The sequence below is a fragment of the Rhincodon typus genome, chromosome 2 (genome assembly GCF_021869965.1).
Source record: "Rhincodon typus isolate 14 chromosome 2, sRhiTyp1.1, whole genome shotgun sequence".
NCBI lineage: Eukaryota > Metazoa > Chordata > Chondrichthyes > Orectolobiformes > Rhincodontidae > Rhincodon > Rhincodon typus.
In genome coordinates this window covers 34,911,453-34,938,561 of record NC_063333.1, presented here as the reverse complement: position 1 = coordinate 34,938,561, position 27,109 = coordinate 34,911,453, and the positions used below count along the sequence as shown (strand labels likewise).

Here is a 27,109-nt window from a genome sequence, read left to right as displayed (position 1 = left end):
TTCATAGTCTTAAATTCACAACAAGTGCAGTGAGGAATGTTGTGTTCAAAGAAGAGCCATGTTGGACACAAAGTGTTAATTATTTCTCTGTTGCCACAGATATTTGCCAGACCTGCTGAGTTTCTCCAGCATTTTTCACTTTTTATTTTAAAATTTTGTCCCAGTTAAGAACCGTCAGGTTTTCAAATGACTGTATTTAATTACATGTGTAAACATTATAGAGAACGGAAACAGGTTCATCTGTCTCCCTAGTGATTATGAGTTCCGCCCTTTCCTGGAGTTTGCTTGCCTTGTGATGAGTCACATGTCATTGATGCTGCCTTTTACCTCAGAACCAGAAAGCTTGTGTGTCTGAAGACTGTCTTACCAGCTTATGGCAAATAAAAGACTGCACAGAGATTGATCTTAGCCACATTTCTACAGTTGAAAATGTATGTATTAATCAGGTAGGTTTTTTTGATGTTTTACCTACACCTAATGATGACACAATTTTACTCTGTACATATTCTGTATAAAATGGTGGAACATCTGTTGCTAACTGTAACTACATCAGTTAGACTGTTTTTTCATTAGTTTTGAGTTTTTGTACATTTGTAATTATTGTTAATATATTAAATTTGTTTGATTGAAATAATGATCTGTATGTCAGTTGCTACTGTTCTGCTTTCTTTCTTGGCTATGGTGTAGCTTTAAGTTGACAAGCACTAGATGTAAGGTTAAAATAGAAACCACAACCTCAATCAGAGATCACGAGTAAATTTGTCACAAACTGTCCAAAATTAAATAAAGAAGTATAGAAAAAAAATGCATCATATCTATAACATAGTTATACTAATCATTGCACATATGCATGCTTTGGTCACGATTAAAAAATTATGTAGTTTCGTCAGAGCTCTTCCTTCTCTCTTTTCTGGTGAAAATGAAAACAAGCTTAGGTTTTTAACGTAGTTGAACTTTTTTTTTAAGCTCAGAAAGGGTGGAATTAAATTCCTGGCAAAATTTTAGTACCTGAAAATGATCAAGGCCTAGTTTTTGCATCTGGCATATAGAGTCATAGAGTTGTACAGCGCAGAAACACTCCCTTCGGTTTAACTCGATGCTGACCAGGTTTCCTTTGCCTGCATTTGGCCCATATTCCTCTAAACCTTTCCTATTCGTGTACCTGTCCAAATGTCGTTGAGATGTCATAACTGTACCTGCATCTACCACTTCCTCTTGCAGTTCGTTCTACCTATTTTGTTTTTTTTTGTTCATTCACGGGATGAGGGTGTTGCTGGCTGGTCCAGCATTTATTGCCCATCCCTAATTACCCAGAGGGCAGTTGAGAGTCAACCACATTGCTGTGGGTCTGCAGTCACATGTAGGCCCAGACCAGGTAAGGATGGCAATTTCTTTCCCTAAAGGGCATTAATGAACCAGATGGGTTTTTCCTGACAATTGACAATGGATTCATGCTCATTATTAGATCCTTAATTCCAGGTATTTATTGAATTCAAATTCCACCATCTGCTGTGGCGGGATTCGAAGCCAGGTCCCCAGAATGTTATCTGGGACTCTGGCTTAATAGTCCAGCAATAATACCACTACGCCATTGTGTCGCCTATGAAGCACCCTCTGTGTGGAAAAAGTTGTCCTCAAGTCTTTTTAAGTCTTTCTCCACTCACCTTAAAATTATGCCCTCTAGTTTTGAATTCACCTACCCTGGATAAAAGACCTTTGCTATTCACCTTATCTATGCCCCTCATGATTTTATAAACCTCTATAAGGTCACCCCTCAACCTCTTATGCTCCAGGGAAAGAAGTCCCAGCATATTCAGCCTTTCCTTATAACGCAAACCCTACAGTCTTGGTAACATACTTGTAAATCTTTTCTGCCCCCTTTACAATTTAATAATATCCTTCTAATAGCAGGGTGAACCAGAACTGTACACAATACTCCAAATGTGGCCTCAACAACGTCCTGTAGATCTGCAGCATAACATTCCAAACCCTATACTCGGTGGTCTGAGCAATGAAGGCAAGTGTGCCAAACTCCACCTTTGCGACCCCGTCTACCTGTGACACAACCTTCAAGGAACTGTGTACCTGAACTCCTAGGTCTCTCTGTTCAATAACACTCCCCAGGGCCCTTCCTTTAACTGTGTAAGTCCTGCACTTGTTCATCTTACCAAAATTCAACTCCTCAGATTTGGCTAAATTACACTCCATATGCTACTCCTTGGTGCAGTACCCAGGTGATCAAGTACTCTTAGACTTCTTCACAGTCCACTATGCAATTGATTTTGGTGTAACCCGTAAACTTACTAACCACACTTCCTATCCTCTCATTGATTATATAAATGACAAACAACAGCGGACCCAGCACTGATCCCTGAGGATCACTGCTGGATACAGTCCTCCAATCTGAAAAACAACTCTCCACCACCATCCTCTGTCTCCTACCGTCAAACCAATTTTGCCAATTGGCAAGTTCCCCGGGTCCCATGTGATCTAATTTTATTAATCAGTCTACCGTGCGGAACCTTGTCAAAAGCCTTACTAAGTCCATGTAGACAACTTTTACTACTCTGCCCGCCTCTATCTTCTTAGTCACATCTTCAAAAAACTCAATCAAGTTGTGAGACATGATTTCCCGTGCACAAAGCCATGTTGACTATCCCTAATCAGTCCTTGCCTCTCCAAATGCATGTAGATCCTTTCTCTCAGAATCGCCTCCAAAAACCTACCCACTACTGATGTCAGACTCACTGGTCTATGATTCTTCTTGCAGCCTTTCTTAAATAAAGACACAACATTAACCACCCTTCAGTCTTCTGGCACCTCACCCATGGCTGTAAATGATAAAAAAAAAATCTGTGCTACGGGCCCCACAATTTCTTCCCTAGCTTCCCACGATATCCTGGGATACACTTAATCAGGTCCCAGAGATTTAGCTACATTTTATGCTTTTTAAGACCTCCAGTACTTCCTCTTCTGTAATGTGGACTTTTTCAAGACATCAGCAGTATGTATTTACCCGAGTTCTGTTGCATCCATGTCTTTTGCCACAGTAAATATTGATGCAAAATATTCATTTAGTATTTCTCCCATCTCTTGTGGTTCCACACATTGATGACCTTGTTGATTTAAGGGGCCCTATTCTCTGCTCAGTTGCTGTTTTGTCCTTAACGTAGTTGTCGAATCTCTGGATTATCTTTAACCTTACTTGCCAAGGATATGTCATATCCCCTTTCTGCCCTCCTAATTTCCCTCTTAAGAATGCTCCTACTCACCTTTTACTCTTCAAGAGATTGATTTGATTCCAGTTGTCTATACTTGACATATGCCTCCTTTCTCTTGACCAGAGCCTCAATATCTCTAGTCATCCATTGTTCCCTACTCCTACCAGCCTTCCCCTTCACGCTAACAGGCCTCTGAGTTCTTGTTATCTCACTTTTGAAAGCCTCACACTTGCCAATGTTCCCTTTACCTGTGAACAGTCTACTCCAATCAACTTTTGAAAATTCCTGCCTCATAACATCAAAATTGACCTCACTCCAATTTAGAACTTAGACTTTTTAAAATCCCCTACAATTACAACCTTATTAATCTTATACATAACTGAGATCTGTCTACATTTTTGATTGGAAAATATCCAAAAGCAAACGCATATAAAGTGGCCCAAAATAGTAGTAAATCTGAGGATTGTGAAGTTTTTAAAATGTTGCAAAGGAGGACCAAGAAACTGATAAAGAAAGAACTGAACACAAATAATCTAGCAAAAAACATAAAAATTGAATGTAAAAGTTTCATTGATTTATGTAACCAGCAAATGTTTTGCTAAGACAAATATGTGTCCATATAAAGCAGGTCCAGGTGAATTTATAATATGGTGGATAAATAAAATAATTTCTTTGTGTCTGTTTTGTGAATGGAAAATCATGTTTGACAAACTTGGAGTTTTATGAAGATGATACTAACAAAATTGATAAATGGATGTAGTATATTTGGATTTTCAAAAGGCTTTTGATAAAGTCTACCACAATATGTTGGAAAGCAAAATCAAAGCACATAATAACGGAGTTAATGTACTGGCATGGATTGTGGATTGGATAACAGACAGAAAATGTAGAGTAGGAATAAATGGATCATTCTTATGTTGGAAGATTGTGACTGGTGTGGTGCTGAAAGGATCAGTACTTGGGCTCCAGCTGTTCACAACATGTATCAATGATTTGAATATGGGATCAAAGATAATATTTCCTAACTTGCAGGAGATTCAAAACTAAGCAGGAATGTGTGTTATGAGATCATGGTTGATCTGATTGTGGACTAAATCCCACTTTCCTATCTGTGCCCCATAATCCTTGACTCCCTTGTCCATCAAAAAATTCAGCATTGAATGATCCAGCTAAGGAGGAGAATTCCGCAGACTCGGACCCTCCGAGAGAAAACTTTTTGTCTAACCTCCATTTTGAAACGGAAATATATTTTTTTAAAAGTCCATGACCCTAACAAAAGTCACAAAAGATATTCTGTGACTTTGGTAAACCTTTTTCCCTTATCATCCTCGACATATCTGCAGCCATAACATGGTTAACCACATTATCTCGCTCAAATCTCTCCTCCATCATTCAGCTGAATTGGATTACATTGGCTTGTTCCATTCTTACCTATTCAATCGTAATTAGAGAATCATCTGCAAGCTTTTCTCCCACAATGTTTCCTCTGGTGATCTACAAGGTCTATTCACAGTCCTCTCCTATTTCTCATCTACTTTTTGCTCTTCGGTGGCATCTTCTGAAAAGTACAGTGCTGATTCCCACATGTATACATAGGACACCAAGCACTAACATACAATTATCCTTTATAACCCTTCCACTTTCTCTGAGTTGTCACATTGTTTATCCAGTATTCAGTTCTGGATGAACAGGCCTTTCTTCCAATTAAATGTCAGGATGACCGAAAACACAGCCATCAGTCCCTGCCACAAACACTGTTCACTAGCTGTGAACTTGTATCCCTTTCCCTGGTAATGTATGAGGTAGAACCAGTTAATTCATATTTTTAAAATATTGTTTAACCCTACAATGAGTCTCCATCTACAAATACACTCCCTCAAGGCTGCCAACTTTCACCTCCATAACAGCTCCTATCTCTGTCTCTGTTTTGGCTTATCTGCAGTTGGAGACTTCATTCCTGCTTTTACTCGTCTTGATTATTCCTCTGCTACCTGCTTTATAACTCACCTCAAGTTCTGTTCATTCATCAACTTTCTGCTTTCTAACTTACATTGACCGCAGTACAGCCACATCTCCAATTTGAAATAACCTATCCTTGCTTTCAGATTTCTCCATAACATGTGACTTCTGGCACACATTTTTTTCTGAAGCCCTACTTTCCTTCTCTTTCTGTTCCTTGGTCAGTCATTATATTGAGGACTGAGATTGATAGACTGTTGGGAACTCAAGGGATCAGAGGAATTGGGGATCGGATGGCAGCGTGGAATTTGAATGGTTTAGCCATCTTCTTGTTGAAGAAGCAGGCTTGCCACAAAAGTAGCTGACAAGAGTTACTAAAAGGGATTGCGAAAAGAAACTTAAGGTTCATCAAAATCAATAAGAAGAAATTTCATATTTACATAAAGCACGTGGTCAGGATCAGTGTTGGCCCATGAAAGACTGAAAGTGGGGATATTGTCAATGACAATGGGGAAATGGTAGACATACCCAGTTATAGGAAGGATATTAAGCTGGAGGGGGTTCAGAAGAGATTTACCAGGATGTTGCCGATATGGAAGGTTTGACTTATAAAGAAAGGCTGGATAGGCTGGGACTTTTTCACTGAAGTGTAAGACGTTGAGAAGTGACCTTACAGAGGTTTATAATATCATGAGGGTATAGATATGGTCAACGGTAGGTTTTTTTCCCCTAGGGTGGGAGATTTCAAGTCTAGGAGGCATAATTTAAGGTGAGAGAAAAGAGATTTTGAAAAAGACATGAGGGGTAAATTTTTTGCACAGAGGGTGGTTCACGATTAGATTGAACTTACTGAGGAAATGGTGGATTGGGGCACAGTTACAACATTTTAAAAGACATATTTAAAGGACGTATGTGAGTAGGAAAGGTTTGGGGGGGATATGTGCTAGGAGCAGGCAGGTAGGACTAGTTTAGTTTGGGATTATGTTCGGCTTGGACTGAAGGGTTTGTTTCCAAACTGTATGTCTGTCTATGTTAGAACACGTTTGCTTCAATATTTATGGTAGAAAAGGAGGATGGCTTGCTGGAAATCCCGAGGAAATTAATAATAGACTGGGGACCGGAACTGAATAAAATTAACATAAGTAAAACATGATGATGAGGAAATTAATGAAACTAAAGAGTGACAAATCCCCAGGACTTGATGGTTTTCATTCAAATGTGTTAAAGAAAGTAGGGGAGCCCACTGCAGAAGCTCTAATTGTAATCTTTCAAAGTTCCTTAGAATCAGGAATTGTTCTTCTGAATTTGAAAATTGTGTATATCACTCCATTGTTTCAGAAGGGCGAAAGAGGAAATCTGGGAAATTACAGGCCAGTTGGCCTAATATCTGTGGTGGGGAACTTGGAGTCTATAATCAATGATAGATTAACTGAACACCTCGTAAATTTTCAGTTAATCAGGGGGAGCCAGCATGGATTTGTGACTGGGAGGTTATGTCAAAAAAATTGAATTTTTTTGAAAAGGTGACTCAGGTAGTGGACAGGGGAATGTCTATGAGTTTTGTTTACCAAGAGTGGGAATTTGGTTGAGTGCCAGGCAACAGAAAGTAGGGATAATGAGTAGATACTGAAATTGGCAGGATGTGACTAGTATTATCCTACAAGGATCTGTGATAGGGCCTCAATTATTTGTGATTTATTAATGACTTGGACAATGGCATAGAAAGTGACATATCTAAATTTGCTAATGACACAAAGTTAGACAGCATTGTAGATGATCTCATAAAATTACAAAGGGACATTAATAGATTAGGGTGAATGGGCAAAACTGGCAGATGGATGCCAAAGGAAGCAAGTGTGAAGTTGCTTAGGAAGGATAAATTGGCCTTGGAGAGAGTACAAGGTAGTTTTACAAGAATAATGCCTGGACTTCAGGGATTAAATTATAAAGAAAGATTATACAAATCAAGTCAGTTTTCTCTAGAATTTTGAAGGTTAAGGGATAATCTGATCAAAGTCTTCAAAATAATAACAAGAAAAGACAGGGTGGCTTAAGATAAACTATTTCCACTGGTTGGAGATTCTAGAACTAGGGACAGAATCTAAAAAGTAGGGCCAGATCATTCAGGAGAGTTGTTAGGAAGGTGTGGAGCTGGATGAACACAACAGGCCAGGCAGCATCAGAGGAGCAGGAAGGCTGATGTTTTGGGTTTCTGAAGAAGGGTCTAGACCCAAAACATCAGCTTTCCTGCTCCTCTGATGCTGCTTGGCTTGCTGTGTTCATCCAGCTCTACACCTTGTTATCTCAGACTCCAGCATCGGCAGTTCCTACTATCTCTAAGTTGTTAGGAAGCACTTATACATACAAGTGGTAGCAGTTTGAAATTCTTCTCCAAAGCAGCAGTTGATACGAGATCAGTTGTTAATTTTGAATCTGAAATGGATAAAGTTTTGTTAATCAGAGGTATGAAGGGACACCAGCCAAAGTCAGGTATATGGAGTTAGGCCATAGATTAACCATGATGTCATTGAATGATGGAACAGGCCCGAGGTGCTTAATGACTTACTCCTGTTCCTATGTTCTGGAGCCTTAAGACTGTATGCTCCCCCTATGTCTTTGCATATTAATTTTATGTTAAACCTATCCACCTTTCCACTTCACTCTTAAAAGCTTTCTTTAGACTCTCCTTCTTTGACCAAGTTTTAGTCCTACTGTGGCTTGGTGTTAAATTTTGGTAGGTGTCTCCTGTGAAGCTTCTTAAGAGAATTTCCTACATTAATAATGCTATGTAAATGAAAGTTGTTGTTAATGAACTTTCATGTCAACATTTTATTAAGTTCTTTGTTCTTTTTACTAAATTGAACGCAATCATGAGTAGACAGATTGGTGTGTAATCTCTCAGTACAAATATTTCTAATTCGAATCACAACTTGTACTGGACAGGTTTTATGCACTACTTGCCATAACCTGTTTTGTCAAAATCAGTTTTTAATCATTGTTTCTGTCTTTGTTTTTCAGAATATTGAACTTGTTGAATTGAAAATCTTGGAACCTCTTCTGTTTTTATCATGGCTTGGTATCAAACAGATTGTATTGAAAAACCTCTTTGTGCTACATTCAGAAAACTGGGAACTTGTGTTGGTCAGAATCCTTGGTGGTTCTTATTGATTCCTCTGTTTGTTTCTGGAGGAATAGGGGCAGGATTTTGTTTCTTTGCTGAAAATGAAAACAATAACATAGAGGATCAATTCACACCTATTAATGGACCAGCAAAATCAGAGAGAGAGTTCATTAAAGAACATTTTCCAACCAATGATTCTCAATTTTTCTCCAGACAGAGACTTTATACAGAGGGGACATTTGCTTCTTTTATTGCTGTTTCAAAAGATGGCAACGTTCTGACAAAAGTAGCATTTGAAGCGATTCTATTCCTTGATAAAAAAGTCAAAGACTTCCAATTTTATGACAATGGCACAGCCTACAACTATTACAATATTTGTGCAAAAACAGCAGACACTTGTTTCTCAAATGCACTCTTAGATTTGCTACACTATGATCCTAACCTGGTTGAGAGTACAAATATTTCTTACCCAATAGCAAATCGTGCTTTTATTGCTGGTACAGTGGGTGGTGTTGAATTAGATGAAAGTGGAACATCTATAAAAATGGCAAAAGCTTTAAGGTTACATTATCCATTAAGAGAAGATGATGAAACGTATAAGAGACTCAGTTTGCTGTGGATTGAAAAGTTTCTTAGTGAATTCCCAATGGACCTTACATATTCATCTTGTATTGAGGTAAGGATTTAAAGTAGGCAGTTTACAACTTTGAGAATTCCCTGTCTTGTCCCAGTAGAATTTGACCTTGCAGCGCGATCAGAATAGATATCAAGGCCTGAATGGCCGATCCCTGCTCCATGTGCTGAGAGTCAAATTTGTGAAATTTATCAGTCCTTATTCCAGTTGTAACAAAAACAGAAGTTGCTGGAAAAGCTCAGCAGGTCTGGCAGCATCGGTGAAGAAAAAAAATCAGAGTTAATGTTTCGGGTCCGGTCACCCTTCCTCAGAATCTTATTCCAGTTGTATCTGCAAATTCCTATTGTTAGTCCGATATATGGCGGCGCCTTTATATGATGCCTTTATAAACTATAGTGCCTTATGCCTTTGAGGGACATCTCAAAGCATTGGACATGCTGTATTATTGCAATGCAGTCATTGTTGTGTCAATGGCCTGCTGTGTTCATCCAGCCCTGCACCTTGTTGTCTCGGATTCTCCAGCATCTGCAGTTCCTACTATCTCTGATTCTATTTTTACACTATTTGACAAAGTAATCCACCATGCAAAACAATTTGTCTTAACATCACTCCTCATGATCAGTCAACCAAATCTCATCCCCGGAATCAGTCTGGCAAACCTTCACTGCACTATTTTTGTCAAGCATATTTTCCTTCAGTAAGAAAACTAAAACAGCACACATTAGTTCAGATGTGGTCTCACCAAGGCCCTATGCAGCTGCAGTGAGACTTCATTGATCCTGTTTTCAAACCCTCTTGCAATGAAGGCCAGTGTACCATTTGCTTCCCTAACTGCTTGTGGGGTGCCTGCGTGCTTGCTTTCAATCAACAGTGTACAACATCACCCATGTCCCTTTGTGTATCAAAATCTACCATTTACATAGCACTCTATTTTAATTCTGTTTTTTCTACCAACATGGACAACATCCTGCATTTGCCCACTCACTCAATTTGACTAAAGCATTTTAAAACCTCTCTACTTTCTCCTCACTACTCTCATTTTCTCTTATTTTTGTGTAGTCAGCAAACTTGGAAATACTACATTAGATTCCCTCATCTAAATTATTGGTACAGTATATATTGTGAATAGATGGGTCCAAGCATATCTTGCTTCACGAATTGACACATTCTACTCTGATTGTTACTTCCTGATTCCTGTTAGCTAACCAATTCTTAATCCATGCCAGTACGTCAACCCCAATTGCATGTGCTTTAGTCTTGCACACAAACCTCAAAAGTGGGTCTTCATGAAAGTTTTCTGAAAATCCAAATGCACTACATCCATTGTTTCTCCATCATGTATTCTGTAGTTATGTCCTCAAAAAACAGCTCCAGTCAGTTTATCAAACATGATTTCCCTATCATATATCTATCTTGAATTCATAAAATTGTTATGGTGCAGAAGGAGGCCATTCAGCCCATCATGTCAGCATTGGCTCTCTGAGTATTTTAACATTGTGCTGATCTCCTGCCTTTCCCCCATAACCATGTACATTGTTTTCTTTTTAAATAAGTACAATTCCCTCTTGAATTCTTCAGTTGAACTTGCCTGCATCAGACTAGCCGTCAGTGCATTCCATACCTTAACTACTCTGAGTGAGAACTTTTTTTTAAATCATCTCGCATTTGTTTTTTTTCTGCAAAACACCGTAAAACCATGTGACAATAAAAGTTAATTCTAATCCTAGGTCCTTCGGTCCACAGACCTATCTACACTAATCCCACTTTCCAACCTTTCCAAGGCCCATAGCCTTGAATGTTATGACATTTCAAGTTCTCATCCATGTACTTTTTAAAGTTTGTGAGGTTTACCACCTCTACTGCCCTCTCCCTGGCAGTGTATTCCTGATTCCAATCATCCTCTGGAAGAAAATTTTTTTTTTCCTCAAATCCTCTCTAAATTTGATGCCTTCATCTTAAAATTAATATCCTCATTATTGACTCTTCAACCAAGGGGAACGGCTGCTTCCTGTCCACCCTGTCCATTCCTCTTGTAATCTTATTTGTCTCAATCTAGTCCCCTCTCTAACTTCTCAGGTATGAAGAGAGGTAGGATAGGCTTGGGTTGTTTCTTTTAGAGCAGAAATGCAGTAACCTAGACAACATCCTGGTGAATCTCTGCTGCACCCCCTTCAATGCAATCATATCTCTTCTATAGTATGGCAACCAGAACTGCACACAGTACTACAACTGTGGCCTAATCAAAATTTTGTTCCAATATAACCTGCCTGCTCTTATAATCTGTGCCACGCCTGATAAGGGCAAGTGTCCCAAATGCCATCTTAACCAACTTATTAACCTGTCCAGGCACCTTTAAGGATCTGTGGACAAGCACCCTAAGATCTGCCTTCTGCTCTTCCTAGTGTCCTAGCATTCATTGAATACTCCCTTGTCTTGTTATTCCTTCCAAAATACATCAGCTCACACTTCTCGGGATTAAATTGTATCTGCTCATCTGACCAACACATCTATAACTTGCTGTAAGCTAAGACTTTCTTCCTCCCTATTAACCACCTGGTCGATGTTCTTGTCATTTGCAGCCCTCCTACATTTTCATCCATATTGTTTATAAATGTCATGAACAATAAGAAACCCAGCGCTGATCCCTGTGTTAGGTCAGCACACACCAGCTTCCAGCCACGCAAACAGCCTTCTACCACTACCCTCTGTCTCCTACCATTAAGCCAATTTGGATTCATTTTGCCAAGTTATCCGGGATCCTATGTGTTTTTACCTACTTTAGAGTCTCCCATGTTGGACCATGTGAAAGGCTTTGCTGAAATCCATGTAAACTATATCAACTGCGTGACCCTCATTTACATACCTGATTGAATTTTTCAAGATGGCAATCAAATTTGTTAGGCATGACTCCATCTGATGAAGCTAGGCTGACTACTCCTGATCAAATCTTGCCTTCCAAGTGGTGATGTGAAGCTTGAACACTAACCCATACTATTTGGGACAACTCCTGTTTCTGTCCCGCAAATTCTATGCAAAATATTTAAATTTGTTAAAAAATACTTTACAGAATTGTTGAAAATTATTAATGAACTGGTAATCATGCTCCTAATACTAAAGATGTCCAGACATGATGGACTGTATACCACTTCTGGATTGAACATTGTCTGTTGTGGCTGTAGAGCTGGATTCATAAACGGGACTCCTTTTCCCAGTTAATATGAGTAGTGTTTCAGGTTGTTCGGTGTTTTGTCATCCAGCGGGCTCTCTTTTGTGCCAAATGCTGACTTCTTTTGTCATCTAGACTATGAAAGAAGCAAAAAGGAAGGATAACTCAGGAGATATTATTAGAGATGTTAGAAATCGTGAGGGTAAGAAAGCTAGCATAAAGGCACTTCACCTGAACGCTCGTAGCATTCGTAACAAGGTTGATGAGTTAACGGCACAAATCATCGCGAATGAATATGATTTGGTAGCCATTACGGAGACATGGTTACAGGATGGTCACGACTGTGAGTTAAATATCCAAGGATACCAGACTATTTGGAAGGACAGACAGGAAGGTAAGGGAGGTGGTGTAGCTCTGATATTCAAGGACGGCATTAGGGCGGTGCTGAGAGATGATATAGGTTCTATGGAGAATGAGGTTGAATCCATTTGGGTGGAAATTAGAAATTCTAAGAGGAAAAAGTCACTGAAAGGCGTAGTCTATAGGCCACCAAATAATAACATCACATTGGGGTGGGCAATAAACAAAGAAATAACTAATGCCTGTAAAAATGGTACAGCAATTATCATGGGGGATTTTAATCTACATGTAGATTGGTCGAGCCAGCTCGGTCAGGGTAGCCTTGAGGAGGAGTTCGTTGAGTGTATCCGTGATAGTTTTCTTGAACAGTATGTAATGGAACCGACAAGGGAGCAAGCTATCCTAGATCTGGTCCTGTGTAATGAGACAGGAATAATTAAAGACCTCCATAGTTAGGGATCCTCTTGGAAGGAGTGATCACAGTATGGTTGAATTTAGAATACAGATGGAGAGTGTGAAGATAAAATCCAATACCGGGGTCCTGTGCTTGAACAAGGGGAACTACAATAGAATGAGGGAGGACTTGGCTAAAGTAGACCGGAAACAAAGATTTTATGGTGGGACAGTTGACGAGCAGTGGAGGACTTTCAAAGCAATTTTTCAAAGTGCTCAGCAAAAGTATATTCCAGTGAAAAGGAAGGACTGTAAGAAAAGGGGTAATCTGCCATGAGTGTCTAAAGAAATAAGGGAGGCTATCAAATTGAAAGAGAAGGCATACAAAGTGGCCAAAAAACAGCATGAAACTAGAAGATTGGGAAAACTTTAAAGGTCAACAGAAAGCCACAAAAAGAGCTATAAAGAAAAGTAAGATAGAACATGAGAAAAAACTAGCACAGAATATAAAGATAGATAGCAAAAGTTTCTATAAATATATAAAACGAAAAAGAGTGGCTAAAGTAAACATTGGCCCTTTAAAGGATGAGAAGGGGAATTTAGTTATGGGATATGATGAAATGGCCGAGGCATTGAACAGGTATTTTGTATCGGTCTTCACAGTGGAGGACACTAATAACATGCCAGTAATTGACAAAGAGACAAAGGTAGGTGAGGACCTGGAAACAATCATTATTACGGAAGAGGTAGTCTTGGGCAAGCTAATGGAGCTAAGGATTGATAAGTCTCCTGGCCCTGATGAAATGCATCCCAGGGTATTAAAAGAGATGGCGGGAGAAATAGTAGGTGCACTGGCGGTGATTTTCCAAAATTAGCTGGACTCTGGGGCTGTCCCAGCAGATTGGAAAACAGCAAATGTGATGCCACTGTTTAAAAAGGGAAGTAGACAAAAGATGGGGAATTATAGACCGGTTAGCTTAACCTCTGTAGTGGGGAAGATGCTTGAGTCTATTATCAAGGAAAAAATAGCAAGGCATCTTGATAGAAATTATCCCATTGGGCAGACGCAGCATGGGTTCATGAAGGGCAGGTCATGCTTAACAAATCTTTTGGAATTCTATGAAGACATTATGAGCGAGGTGGACAATGGGGACCCAGTGGATGTGGTGTACCTGGATTTCTAAAAGGCCTTCGACAAGGTGCCGCACAAGAGGCTACTGCATAAGATAAGGATGCATGGCATTAAGGGTAAAGTATTAGCATGGATAGAGGATTGGTTGACTAACAGGAAGCAAAGAGTGGGGATAAATGAGTGCTATTCTACCTGGCAGTCAGTGACTAGTGGTGTGCCTCAGGGATCGGTGTTGGGACCGCAATTATTTACAATTTATATAGATGATTTGGAGTTGGGGACCACGTGTAGGGTGTCAAAGTTTGCAGATGACACTAAGATGAGTGGCAGAGCAAAGTGTACAGAGGACTGTGAAACTTTGCAGAGGAACATAGATACATTGAGTGAGTGGGCAAAGGTCTGGCAGATGGAATACAATGTAAATAAATGTGAAGTCATACATTTTGGTAGGAGTAATAGTAAAAAGGATTATTACTTGAATGGTAAAAAGTTGCAGCATGCTGCTATGAAGAGGGACCTGGGTGTCTTGTGCATGAATCACAGAAGGTAGGTCTGCAGGTACAACAAGTAATTAGGAAGGCAAATGGAATTTTGTCCTTCATTGCTAAAGGGATTGAGATTAAAAGCAGAGAGGTTATGTTGCAGCTGTACAAGGTGCTGGTGAGGCCACACCTGGAGTACTGTGTGCAGTTTTGGTCTCCTTACTTGAGAAAGGATGCACTGGCACTGGAGGGGGTGCAAAGGAGGTTCACTAGGTTGATTCCGGAGTTGAGGGGGTTGGCTTATGAGGAAAGACTGAGTAGATTGGGATTATATTCATTGGAATTCAGAAGATTGAGGGGGGATCTTATAGAAACATATAAAATTATGAAGGGAATAGATAAGATAGAAGTAGAGAGGATGTTTCCACTGGCAGGTGAAGCTAGGACAAGAGGGCATAGCCTCAAGATTAGAGGGAGCAGATTTAGGACTGAACTGAGAAGGAATTTCTTCACCCAGAGGGTTGTTAATCTATGGAATTCCTTGCCCAGTGAAGTAGTTGATGCTACTTCAATAAACGTTTTTAAAGATAAGGTAGATTTTTTTTGAACAATAAAGGAATTAAGGGATATGGTGAGAACGCAGGTAAGTGGATCTGAGTCCACGAAAAGATCAACCATGATCTTATTGAATGGCGGAGCAGGCTCGAAGGGCCAGAGGCCTACTCCTGCTCCTAGTTCTTATGTTCCTTATGTTCCTATCTGCTTTTTTCATGCCCTTCCTGTCTCCAAGCACTCTACAGCAGTAAGATCTATCCATTGACTCTGTTCCTAGTCAACTTTAGGTCTCACTTGCAAAAATTCCTGTACCACAGGCAGGATATGTAAATGCCCATCATATATATCAAATGTAAAGTTGGATTCAAGTCATTGACTACGCTGAATGGCCTCCTATTTGTGTTGGAAGATTGTACGAATGGACACAGGAATCTTAATTCATCATAGAGTCCCTTCAGTGTGGGAGCAGGCCATTTGTCCCAACATGTCTACACTGATTCTCTGAAGAGCATCCCACCCAGTCTCACCCCACCTACGCTATCCCAGTACCCTGCATTTCCCATGGTTAACCCATCTAACCTACACATCCCTGGACACCATGGGCAATTTAGCATGACCAATCTACCTAACCTGCACATCTTTGGACTGTGGGAGGAAACCAGAGCACCCAGACACCGGGAGAATATGCAAACTCCACACAGACAGTTACCCGAGACTGGAATCAAACCTGGGTCCCTGGTGCTGAGCCAGCGTGTTGCCGTATTATTGTACATTCAGAAGCATTTAGTTACTTGTTCATAGTGTGTAAATAACTTTTATTTTCACTAATTCCAGGTTTCACATTTCACTTCTGTCTCAAGGCACGAAGAATTTGAGAAAAGTTCCAAAAGAATTATTCCTCTTTTTTCTGTAACATATTTTCTTTCAATATCCTTTTCCATCTTGTCTTGCATGAGGTAAGGTTAATTTCTATAGAACTTGATGCATATGTTTATTTCCATAAATCCTTAATAGAAATGTAAAAGCTTGTTACTTCACCGAATATATGTTGCTCATTTTCAGGCTTGACTGTGTGAGAAATAAGATCTGGGTTGCTGCTATGGGAGTTATATCAGCTGGACTAGCTGTGCTTACTGGCTTTGGATTGCTACTATACTGTGGAATGTCATTTGCCATCAATACTGCCAATGCACCCTTTCTGATTCTAGGTCAGTACCATTTCAACAACTTGTGAAATATCATTGTCTGTTAGGTGGGATTCTGCATAAATTTTGTTCTGGCAGGTTCTAAAGGTATTTTTGGTAGTAAATTGGTAGTACATTGCAACCTGGCAGCATTCTGTTCATTGCTTGTGGCTAAAATCTATTATACAAAAGATACACGGCAGCAACATAAGTACTGTAACATAGCATGCATATAATCTCCATTTATAGTTGAATGTGGCAAATGATAATCTTTAGTTCATCTTTAATTAATCTTTTTAGCACACATTATTTATGTCAACTAGCATAGCTGTTATAATTTACACGTACTACACAAACCCTACGCTTATTCACAAATTTTTCTCTCTTTCTAATAGCCAACGCAAAGCAACAAAACTGTCAACTCTACAATATCAATTATATAGTCCTATCAGTGTCATTAGTATCAATGATGATTGTATTTCACCTGCCCACTCTCAAGTTGCTCTCCAGCCCTGAAGAGATGTCCTTAATTCTGGTACTGTGCAGACAATACAGCCTTCATGCAGAATCTATACAGTACTCCTAATTTTTATGTCCCCAGTGATTACTATATTCCTATTTCATCACACCCCATTGAAATGGCTTCCTGTACCATGATGCTGTGGTCAGTTTTCTCATCCTTACTGCAATCTGTACACTTGTCCACACAGTTTGCAAGAATCTAATAATTGTTGGACGATTCCGGGGACAAAGGCTCCATGAATAAAATCCTCCGAGTCCCCATACCTGCTTTATTTTCAATCATACCCTCCTGCCCTTAATAACAGATCAGATTTATATTACATAGTCTGGGGATGTGACTTCCTTCTGGCCCAAGCATCCAGATAACTTTCCCCTTCCTGATGTGCCACAATGTCTGCAATTCGCTGCACTCACATCACATTGTCACCACTGGTCTCACTGTAAGTAGGCCTCTTTATCCTCTCTTATTCGCTTCTCATTCTGGATAGTTTACTCCTTGGAATAAACCTTAGTTAAAACACCTCTGCTCCCCTTTGAACTGGATTCCCACTTTGCACCAAATTCCTAGTTTCACTCACTTGGCCTTTGTCTCAGGTGCAGCCATGTTCTTTATTAACAATGATTTCTCTTTAGTCGTCAGGCACAGTATTGCATAACTTCAGGTTTCATCAGACTGCTCTATTTAAAGAACTCAGTTCTCCCATTGGACTATTAGAAAGGACAGATGCATAATTATTGTGAATCTGATTTGAGCAGCCATAAAGATCCCCATTCTTGGCTATTCCTCTAGATGTCATTAAAGGCAAGAAGGTAGATACATTTCTGTCGCAAGACTACAACAGGATAAAATCTCTCTTCAAAATAATTCTAAAATTATGGATCAATTTCTACATGCTTTAAATAAATTGAGGCAAGTTTTCATTTCAGTACAATATAATAAATACCTTCAATTTATTTTATTCCTAACAGAATTATGCTAGAATGGATTATCTATTCACTGGTATTAGCAATAAGCAAAAGTGTGATGTAGCACTTCTAATGAACAGGAGAAAGCGTTGCAACCTTTAATTATGTAGGAGTTAATTCAGTCTTCCTCTTTTAACACTGTTCTCTTCTAAATAGCAAATTATGTGCTGACAATCAATAGTAGTCCTCTATAAAACCGTTTCACAAACTGTTCTGTATTCAGGTATACGTCATGAACACAAAAAAGAAAGGCACGGTTATACTTCTTTTGTTTTTTTTTTCTTTCATTCATTCATGAGCTGTGGGCATCATTGACTGGGCCTGCATTTATTGCACATCCCTAGTTGCCCTTGAGAAGCTGGTGGTGAATTGTTACTGCAATCCCTTTGGTTTAGGTAGACCAAAATGCTATTAGGAAGGGAGTTTCAGGATTTTGACCTAGTAACACTGAATAAATGGTGACATATTTCCAAGTATGGATGATGAGTGATTTAGAGGGGAATTTGAAGCTGGAGGTGTTCCCAGGTATCTGCTGCCCTTGTCTTTCTAGATGGAAGTGTTCATGGATTTGGAAGGTGCTATAAGTAACTATTAGAACACTGCACTGAAAACATAAAAGTCAAACAAATTGACAGATTTGTCTTACATTACACTTGAATCTGCAGGTATTGGTGTGGATGATATGTTTATTATGCTCGCCAGCTGGCAAAAGACAAAAGTGCATGATAGAATTGAAGACCGTCTGGCAGAGACATACGCTGAAGCAGCTGTTTCTATTACAATCACCACTCTAACTGATGTTTTGGCCTTTTATATCGGCATTATGACACCTTTTTGGTCTGTGCGATCGTTTTGTGTTTACACAGGCACAACTGTTCTATTGTGCTTCATTTACAACGTTACATTTTTTGGAGCTGTTCTTGCATTGAATGGGAAAAGAGAAGCCAGTAATAAGCATTGGTTGACATTCAGAAAGGTTGAAGAAGATCACAAACCAGGAGAATCTAAATTCCATGGATTATGTTGTGTAGGTGGAACATACGATCGGGACTCGGGCATGGAATCAGAACTTAAAGTTTATTTTTTCTTTAAGAAATATTATGGACCATTCCTTACAAATCGATGGACCAAAGCAATTGTGGTGTTCCTGTATGTTGGATATTTGGCTAGCAGTATTTATGGCTGTTTACACATCAAAGAAGGAATTGATCTCAGAAATTTGGCTTTTGATGATTCATATTTGATTAGATTCTATGATGATGAAAGTGATTTTTTCTCAGAATATGGACCTCGAGTCATGGTTGCTGTCACTGAACCCGTGGAATATTGGGATTCTACTATTCAAGATGAAATTGAAACCTGCATGGAAAGATTGGAAAACAATTCATATGTAGATCCTGAATTGTCAGAGTCCTGGCTTCGTGTGTACATTGATCTATCTATAAAGATGTCAATAGATATAAGGGAGAAGAATACATTCATTGAAAATTTACCTAAATTGTTTAAGTTTGTCTCTTCATTTCAACAGGATATTGAGCTCCCAGGAGATAATATCAGTATTAGAGCTTCACGATTTTTCATTCAAATTGTGAACACCAGTAATTCAATTGATCAAAAAAACATGTTGATTGAATTAAGAAACTTGGCAAATGAATGTAGAATCCCTTTGCTTGTGTATCATCCAGCATTCATCTATTTTGATCAATTTCTTGTGATAGTGACCAATACAGTCCAGAATATAATTTTAGCAGCTATTGCTATGTTGGTCATTTCTTTACTATTAGTACCTAATCCAGTTTGTTCTTTATGGGTAACATTTGCTATTGCATCTGTTTTAGTGGGTGTGGCTGGTTTTATGACTTTCTGGGGTGTCAACTTGGATTCTATATCTATGATTAATCTGGTTGTTTGTATTGGATTTTCGGTGGATTTTACAGCTCATATTACATATGCATTTGTTTCAAATGATAAACCAAATGCCGATGAGCGAGCCATTGATGTGCTGTACAAGCTTGGCTATCCCATTCTGCAGGGATCTCTTTCAACTATACTGGGTGTTGCAGTGTTGTCTATTGCAGGTAGTTACATATTTAGAACATTTTTTAAGATCATGTTTCTTGTTATATTTTTTGGTGCAGTTCATGGCATTATATTTATGCCAGTGTTTTTGACATTTTTACAAGCTCGTGGCAAACAGCATAGTGGTCCTCCAAGTGGACATGATAGCAATGCCCACAGCTACCGGCATGTTCATCATAGCAAAGTAAATGGAGAAGCTTCCTATGAACTGACAGAAAGGTGATAACAGTTGCTGTTATATGAGACTAAAGAGATCCGTAGCAACTTTATTAACTTGCTGTTTTCTTAACTGTGATCCCAGGGCTTAAAGGATAAACTTAGTTAGGAGTACAATTAATTACTTCTTCCCCAATAATATTTTTCTAACTTGTATAAATTGAGTTATTGAAGAAGAAAATAAGTGACCTATTCAAAAATCTGATCAAATGTTTCTGCATCAAAAATAATTATCATTGTAAAGGTCCAACTTGTTCTTCATAGCCATGTACCATCGTCCATTCCCATCAATTTGAAATCAAGAGCAACAGCATCCCCAATTTCTCATTTGCATTTTCTAAGAACCTCAACACTGTGGAGCTCTTCAATTTTCACAGTATTCATTTCCTACAGACCTGAAGAGCTATAATTTGTTAATACTTAAACAATATTTCTTGATTTATCATTTTTTCTACAATTCCATCTCAACATTCCCTCTATGTCAATCCTTTAAATTAGCCACTCACTTTGGTTTCTCAGTCAAAATGTTTCTCTTCTGGGACTTAGAAAAAGATATAAATATTGTTACAGTGAACATTATAGATAACCCCCTCAAATCAAACAAAAGGCTGTTCATAATAAAGCAGGTATGAATTGTGACAAACTGTGTCTCCACCACTGTTGTTAAGTTATCAATTTGTTTGTGACATCCAGCACTGGATGAGCAGAAATTACCTCTAAATGACTATTCAGAAGCTCACAATCATTATTTTCAGTCATTTCACTGACTCAGTTCTCTACGAATTGACTCTATTCTTTCCTTTGTACTAGACTTGAGACTAACCCAATTTGTTTGCAACCTTGGTGTCACATTCAAGCCCACAGAGAGATTTGGATCATATATTCAAGCCATCACCAAGGCTGCCATTTCTGTTCCTTAACATTGTCCAACTTTGCACCTGTTACTGAAAACCACATTACATTTATGACTCTGTTACCTCTAGAATTAACTTTTCTGTTGCACACCTGCTTGCTATCCAGCATTCTACCCCCTGCAAACTTGAGATAATGCAAAACTCTGTTCCATATGTCTTAACTCACAGTAAATCTTGTCCCCCTCTCACCCTTGTTTTCCCTTTTGTAGATTGGATGCCGGTCAAGCAACACCTTAATTTCTAAATTCTTGTGCTTGTATTCAAATCCCTCTATAATACTCCCAAAAGCCCTAAAATTTTCTCCAGAATAACAAACCTACAAGATATCTGTGCTAGTTGTGGCATCTTGAATGTTCCTGACTTTAATTATTCCACCATTGGTAACTATGCCTTTAACTGCCTAGGCTCAAAGCTTAGAAATTCCTTTGAAACACTTTCCTACCTCTCTTCTGTGCCTTCCTCCTTTATTCCTTCAAACCTAGCTCCTTTGGTCATCTGACCTAATGTCTCCTGTGGATCAGTGCCATTTTATTTTATAATACTTTTGCAAAATACCCAGGAGCTTTGTATTAAAGGTAATGTATAGGTATAAATTGTTGATGTTTTTGTATTTATTCATCAGATACTAGTTGCACTTTGCAAGTCCAAGTAAGTGCAGAAACCCTGAGGCTATGAAAAGGTATAATTTTTTAAGGCTTTTTTTTTTACTATTGACCCAAACGAGGAAGCCTTTTGGTAGTACAGTACTTGAATACTAAATGCGGTTTAAGGTTTTTGCTTTGAACTCATCAGGACAGAAGCACAAGAATACCAAATACTAAAGGGATTAAGATTTTATTTCTGCATGAGAAAGGGTGCTAGATAACATTTGCTAAATAATCTTGGATATGTTAAGAATACACTATCAATTTAAAGTTACCAGTTGGCCTTGCAGTGCCATTGCTTACAGTGAAGTGATGGCCTAGTGGTAACATTGCTGGACTGTTAATCCAGAGACCCAGATAATGATCCAGACAGCTGAGTTTGAATCCTGCCACAGCAGATGGTGGAACCACAAAACTAATGTTGATGTCAAGAAACACCCATCTCGTTCACTAATGTTCTTTAGGGAAGGAATCTGCAACTTTTACCTGGTCTGGCCTATATGTAACTCCTGATCCACATCATTGTGGTTGATTCTTAACTGACCTACGGGCCATTAGGATGGGCAATAAAAGCTGGCCAGTAATGACATCATCCCATGAAGAAATTAAAAAAAACTTAAGTTTGCTGGAAACTACAAGCTGGGGAGGGCCCTGTCCTTTGCACACAGAAGGAACATGTCCATGCATTCCAGCTGGTTTGATAAAAAAACAGAACCTTGGGGCACAGCAGCTTTCTCTGTTGTGTTCCTCACGGCAATTCCATGACCAATCAGAGTTGACTTGCATGGTTTGAAATTAAGTAAAAACTTGCCAGTCCAAAGATATATTGCCCTGTAGAGTGTAGGGTTGTGCAAGCAAAATGGGTTAGCAATGGTAAATACAGGGTTATGGGGATAGGTTGGGGGGAAGGTGGTGTGGAATGCTCTACAGAGGGTCAGTGCTGACTCGCTGGGCTGAATGGCCTCCATCTTCACCGTAGGGGTTATAAACTGTTTCCTTTTACATTCTCCATGCAATACTCCTACCAAATTTTGTCCACTTGTGAAACAACCAGTACCACCTTCTCATGCAGTGTAAATTGTTGTTCCTTTTCAAATTTGGTATTCTTGTGTTTCTGTCTTGATGAATGAAAGATAAAATATATTATCAGCATATCTCTTTTTCTGCTAATACAATAGCAGTAATTGATTCAAACATGTTTCCTTTACAGTACATTCTGCACAGTTGCAGAAGCATCTGAAATTGAATGGATTTTTGCAATTGCTTTTATACGGTGAATCAGATTAATCTGCAGCAGACTATGACTTGCACTGAATAACAATATGTTTCTCTTCTGTTTTGATATACTTGTGTCCACAATGACTGTGCCTAATAAGATGAACTACGAATTCTGTTACAATATGTTATTGTCACAAGAAGAGATTGCAGTGTGATACTACCGTCATAGTCAAATATTGTCTGAAAACATCTTATTCAAATAAAGAGCATGGCCCCACTGCAGTTATACAAAATAATTTGCATTTGGACTCTTGCATCTACCTTTGTCACCATATGGGCTTTTATATGCTTTTTGTAATATGGTGACCAGAACTATTTACAGCACATCAAATATAGATTAACCTAAACTTTGTATAGATTTATGTAATTTTTCTTTTCAGTTCTTTGCCTATGGAATGACCCTTGTGTTTTATTTTTAACCCATTTAACAGCCTTATCAACATACATCATTGCTTTTATGTACCTGAACTTTTAGGTCTTTCTGTTTCTTTACTCTATTAAACATATTTACTGTAAGGAATATGAAAGCATCTCAATCTTCCTACCAAATAAAAACCTCTTAAATGTCTGTGTTGAAGTTTATTTACCAATTACATGCCCATTCTACAAGATTACTAATATCATCCTGTATTTTGTTGTAATCCTCTGTACTTCTGTATCCACAAACTGGTGTAATTGACAAATTTTCAAATTGTGCTTATGCTTGAATAAAATCATATGATGGTTATCATACAAATAAAAGATTTGTGGGTATGTTAATTGAAGTGATTGTATTTCAAATCACAGAAAATTTGTTTCACAACGAACAGTTAAATATTCTATGAAATTCCTTATAGGAAATCTTAACAGCACTACTCTTACTACCTCTCTATGATAATGTAAAAGAAAGTACCCTAAGTAGTCAAAGATGATAGAATGAATTATCACTGCCTATTTGAGAGGTGAGAAGACTGGCAAATGATAGGCAGCTGAGTTGGTTGATGAGTCTGATGTCTTCCTGCTGCCATACTATTTTGCCAGCAGTGTGAATTTGGCAGCTTTTTTACCCTGCTGCGCAACCAATCAAACGATTTACATTCCCATGTCTATGGATATTTTGCCTGGATCAGGAGGACCCAACACCACTCTGGGAAACCAAGGGGTGAAACTTGGCATTGTCCAGTGGGTTCTGCAGATGGGATTCCTTCTTTGAGTTTTTGAAGGCACACAGAAGCGCCACCCCACCCCGGTGGCAATGGTCACTCAAACAGTTGACACTGCTCCTTAGCAACCTCCTCCAAACCATTGCTGGTGCTTTGCTGACTGACCCTAGCTTCCCCCAACATAACTCATCTGCCATTGAGGTAACCTTAATGTAGCAGACTGAACAATGGCCTCTACTAGCAGCGACACTGAACTGCTACTCCATTGATTTAAGTTGGCAGCTCTTCAGGATTGGGTCATCATTCCTAATTGGACAACATCAAACACAGCCGTTATGAGACTGAAAAGTCTTCCTTACCATCATCTGGGGTCTAGACAGCATCATCACCGTCCCTGAGTGGCTCTGTACCACACGGTCCTTCTGGAGGTGAAACATCATTTTCGCATTGAGGATGCCCTCCTGTGTATGGTGTTGTACTACCGTTGTGCTAAATGGGACGGATTTTGACTAAATCTAGCAACTTAAACTGGGCAGACATGCAGCATTGACTATCAACTGTATTCAACTATAATCTGTAACATCATGGCGTGGCAAATCCCCAAGTGTACTAATCCAATTATCAAGCCAGGAGATTAATCTGCTAGTGAAGAATGCAGGAGGGCAGGGCAAAAGCAGCACAAAGCATATCAAAAAGTGAGGTTTCACCCTCATGAAGCTACATCACAGGACTACTTACATGGCAAGTATCTCCACCCTCAACAAGGGGATAGTGCAGCACATTAGTGCAAAAGGCAAAGCTAAAATATTTGCATTTATCCTGAGCAAGAAATGCTGAGCAGATGATTCATCTCAGCCTCCTCCTGAGGTCCCCAGTATTACAGATACAATTCGATCAATGTGATTCACTCCACATGATATCAAGGAATCTTTGTATCCTCACTGGCTACAGGGGTGGTCCGAGAAGATTGGTTATTCTCCAATGTTGTTTCTTTTGTTTAAGAAGGGTGGCAAGGATAATCCAGCTAATTACAGGCCAGTGAGCCTTACGTCAGTGGTAGGGAAATCATTGGAGAGGATTCTTCAAGACAGGATTTACTCCCACTTGGAAACAGGTGGGTGTATTAGTGAGAGGCAACAGGGTTTTGTGAAGGGGAGGTCGTGTCTCACTAACTTGGTTGAGTTTTTTGAGGAAGTGACAAGGATGATCGATGAGGGTAGGGCAGTGGATGTTGTCTACATGGATTTCAGTAAGGCCTTTGACAAGGTCCCTCATGGCAGGCTGATACAGAAGTTAAAGTTGCACGGGATCAGAGGTGAGTTTGCAAGATGGATAAAAAACTGGCTCGGCCATAGAAGACAGAGGGTAGCAGTGGAAGGGTGCATTTCTGAATGGAGGGCTGTGACTAGTGGCATTCCTCAGGAATCAATGTTGGGACCTTTGCTGTTTGTAGTGTATATAAATGATTTGGAGAAAAATTTAACTGGTCTGATTAGTAAGTTTACTGATGACACAAAGGTTGGTGGAATTGCAGGTAGCGATGAGGACCGTCAAAGGATACAGCTGGATATAGATCGGTTGGTGACTTGGGCGGAGAAATGGCAGATGGAGTTTAATCTGGAAAAATGTGAGGTAATGCATTTTGGAAGGTCTAATCCAGAAGGAAATTATACAGTAAATGGCAGAGCCCTTAAGAGTATCGATAGGCAGAGGGATCTGGGTGCACAGGTACACAGGTCACTGAAAAGTGCAATGCAGGTGAGAAAGTCGTCAACAAGGCATATGGCATGCTTGCCTTCATCATCCAGGGCATTGAGTTTAAAAGTTGACAGGTAATGTTGCAGCTTTATAGAACCTTAGTTAGGCTGCATTTGGAATATTGTGTTCAATTCTGGTCACCGCACTACCAGAAGGATGTGGTGGTTTTGGAGAGGGTACAGAACAGATTTACCAGGATGTTGCCTGGAATGGAGGGCATTAGCTATGAGGAGAGGTTGGAGAAACATGGGTTGTTCCCACTGGAACGACAGAGGTTGAGGAGTGTCCTGGTAGAGGGCTACAAGATTATGAAGGGCTTGGACAGACTGGACAGTCAGAAGCTTTTTCCCAGGGTGGATGAGTCAGGTACCAGGGGCCATAGGTTTAAGGCGTGAGGGGCAAGGTTTAAAGGTGATGTATGAGGCAAGTTTTTTTACACAAAGGGTGGTGGGTGCCTGGAACTCGCTGCTGGAGGAGGTAGTGGAAGCAGATACAATAGTGACTTTTAAAGGGCGTCTTGACAAATACATGAATAAGATGGAAATAGAGGGATGCAGTTCCTGGAGGGGTAGGGGGTTTTATTTGTGACGGGCAGCATGTCAGTGCAGGTTTGGAGGGCTGAAAGGGCCTGTTGCTGTACTGTAATTTTCTTTGTTCTTTGTTCTTTGAATGGCTGAAAATAGTGAACACTGCAAAGGCCACGGGCCTTGACAACATTCTGGCAATAGTACTGAAGACTTGTGTTCCAGAACCAGTGGCAACCACGAGCCAAGCTGTTGCAGTACACCTACAACACTGGCATTTACCAACCAATGTGGATAATTGCCAAGGTATACCCTTAACACAAAAGGCAAAACAAATCCAAACTGAACAATTATTGCCCTTTATAGAACATAGAACATAGAACATTACAGCGCAGTACAGGCCCTTCGGCCCTCGATGTTGCGCTGACCTGTGAAACCAATCTGAAGCCCATCTAACCTAAACTATTCCATTATCATCCATATGTTTATCCAATGACCATTTAAATGCCCTTAAAGTGGGCGAGTCTACTATTTTTGCAGGCAGGGCATTCCACGCCCTTACTACTGTCTGAGTAAAGAACCTACCTCTGACATCTGTCCTATATCTTGATCATCAGCAAAGTGATGGAAGGAGTTTTTGACAATAGTCTCAAGCAGTATTTACAAAGGAATAGCCTGCAGACTAACTCTCAGGTTGAGTTCTGCCAGCAACACTCGACTCAACAGCTCATTACAACCTTGGTACAATCAAAGAATAAAAGACTAAACTTCAGGGATGTGGTAAAATTGACTGCCCATGACATCAGTCTTTTGATTGGAAATGGCATCAAGAAGCCCTAGCAAAAGTGGAGTCCGTGGG

The 27,109-nt window shown here is 39.5% G+C and overlaps 1 protein-coding gene across 3 annotated transcripts; it reads left to right on the top strand.

Moving 5' to 3' along the window:
• Positions 1-270: 270 nt before the first annotated feature.
• On the top strand, positions 271-23,567 carry LOC109917857 (patched domain-containing protein 3-like). 3 transcript variants are annotated; one of them, XM_048614962.1, is made up of 6 exons: positions 271-446; positions 8,199-8,977; positions 15,858-15,979; positions 16,086-16,231; positions 18,361-19,773; positions 22,759-23,516. In XM_048614962.1, exons 2-6 carry the CDS (start codon positions 8,249-8,251, stop codon positions 22,833-22,835), a joined length of 2,487 nt encoding a protein of 828 aa, XP_048470919.1. In that variant the 5' UTR covers positions 271-446; positions 8,199-8,248; the 3' UTR covers positions 22,836-23,516. The 3 variants fall into 3 exon arrangements, with proteins under 3 accessions (XP_048470919.1, XP_020373309.2, XP_020373310.2); XM_020517720.2 differs by having other exon boundaries at positions 271-431; positions 18,361-23,567; XM_020517721.2 differs by having other exon boundaries at positions 18,361-23,567.
• Positions 23,568-27,109: the final 3,542 nt, after the last annotated feature.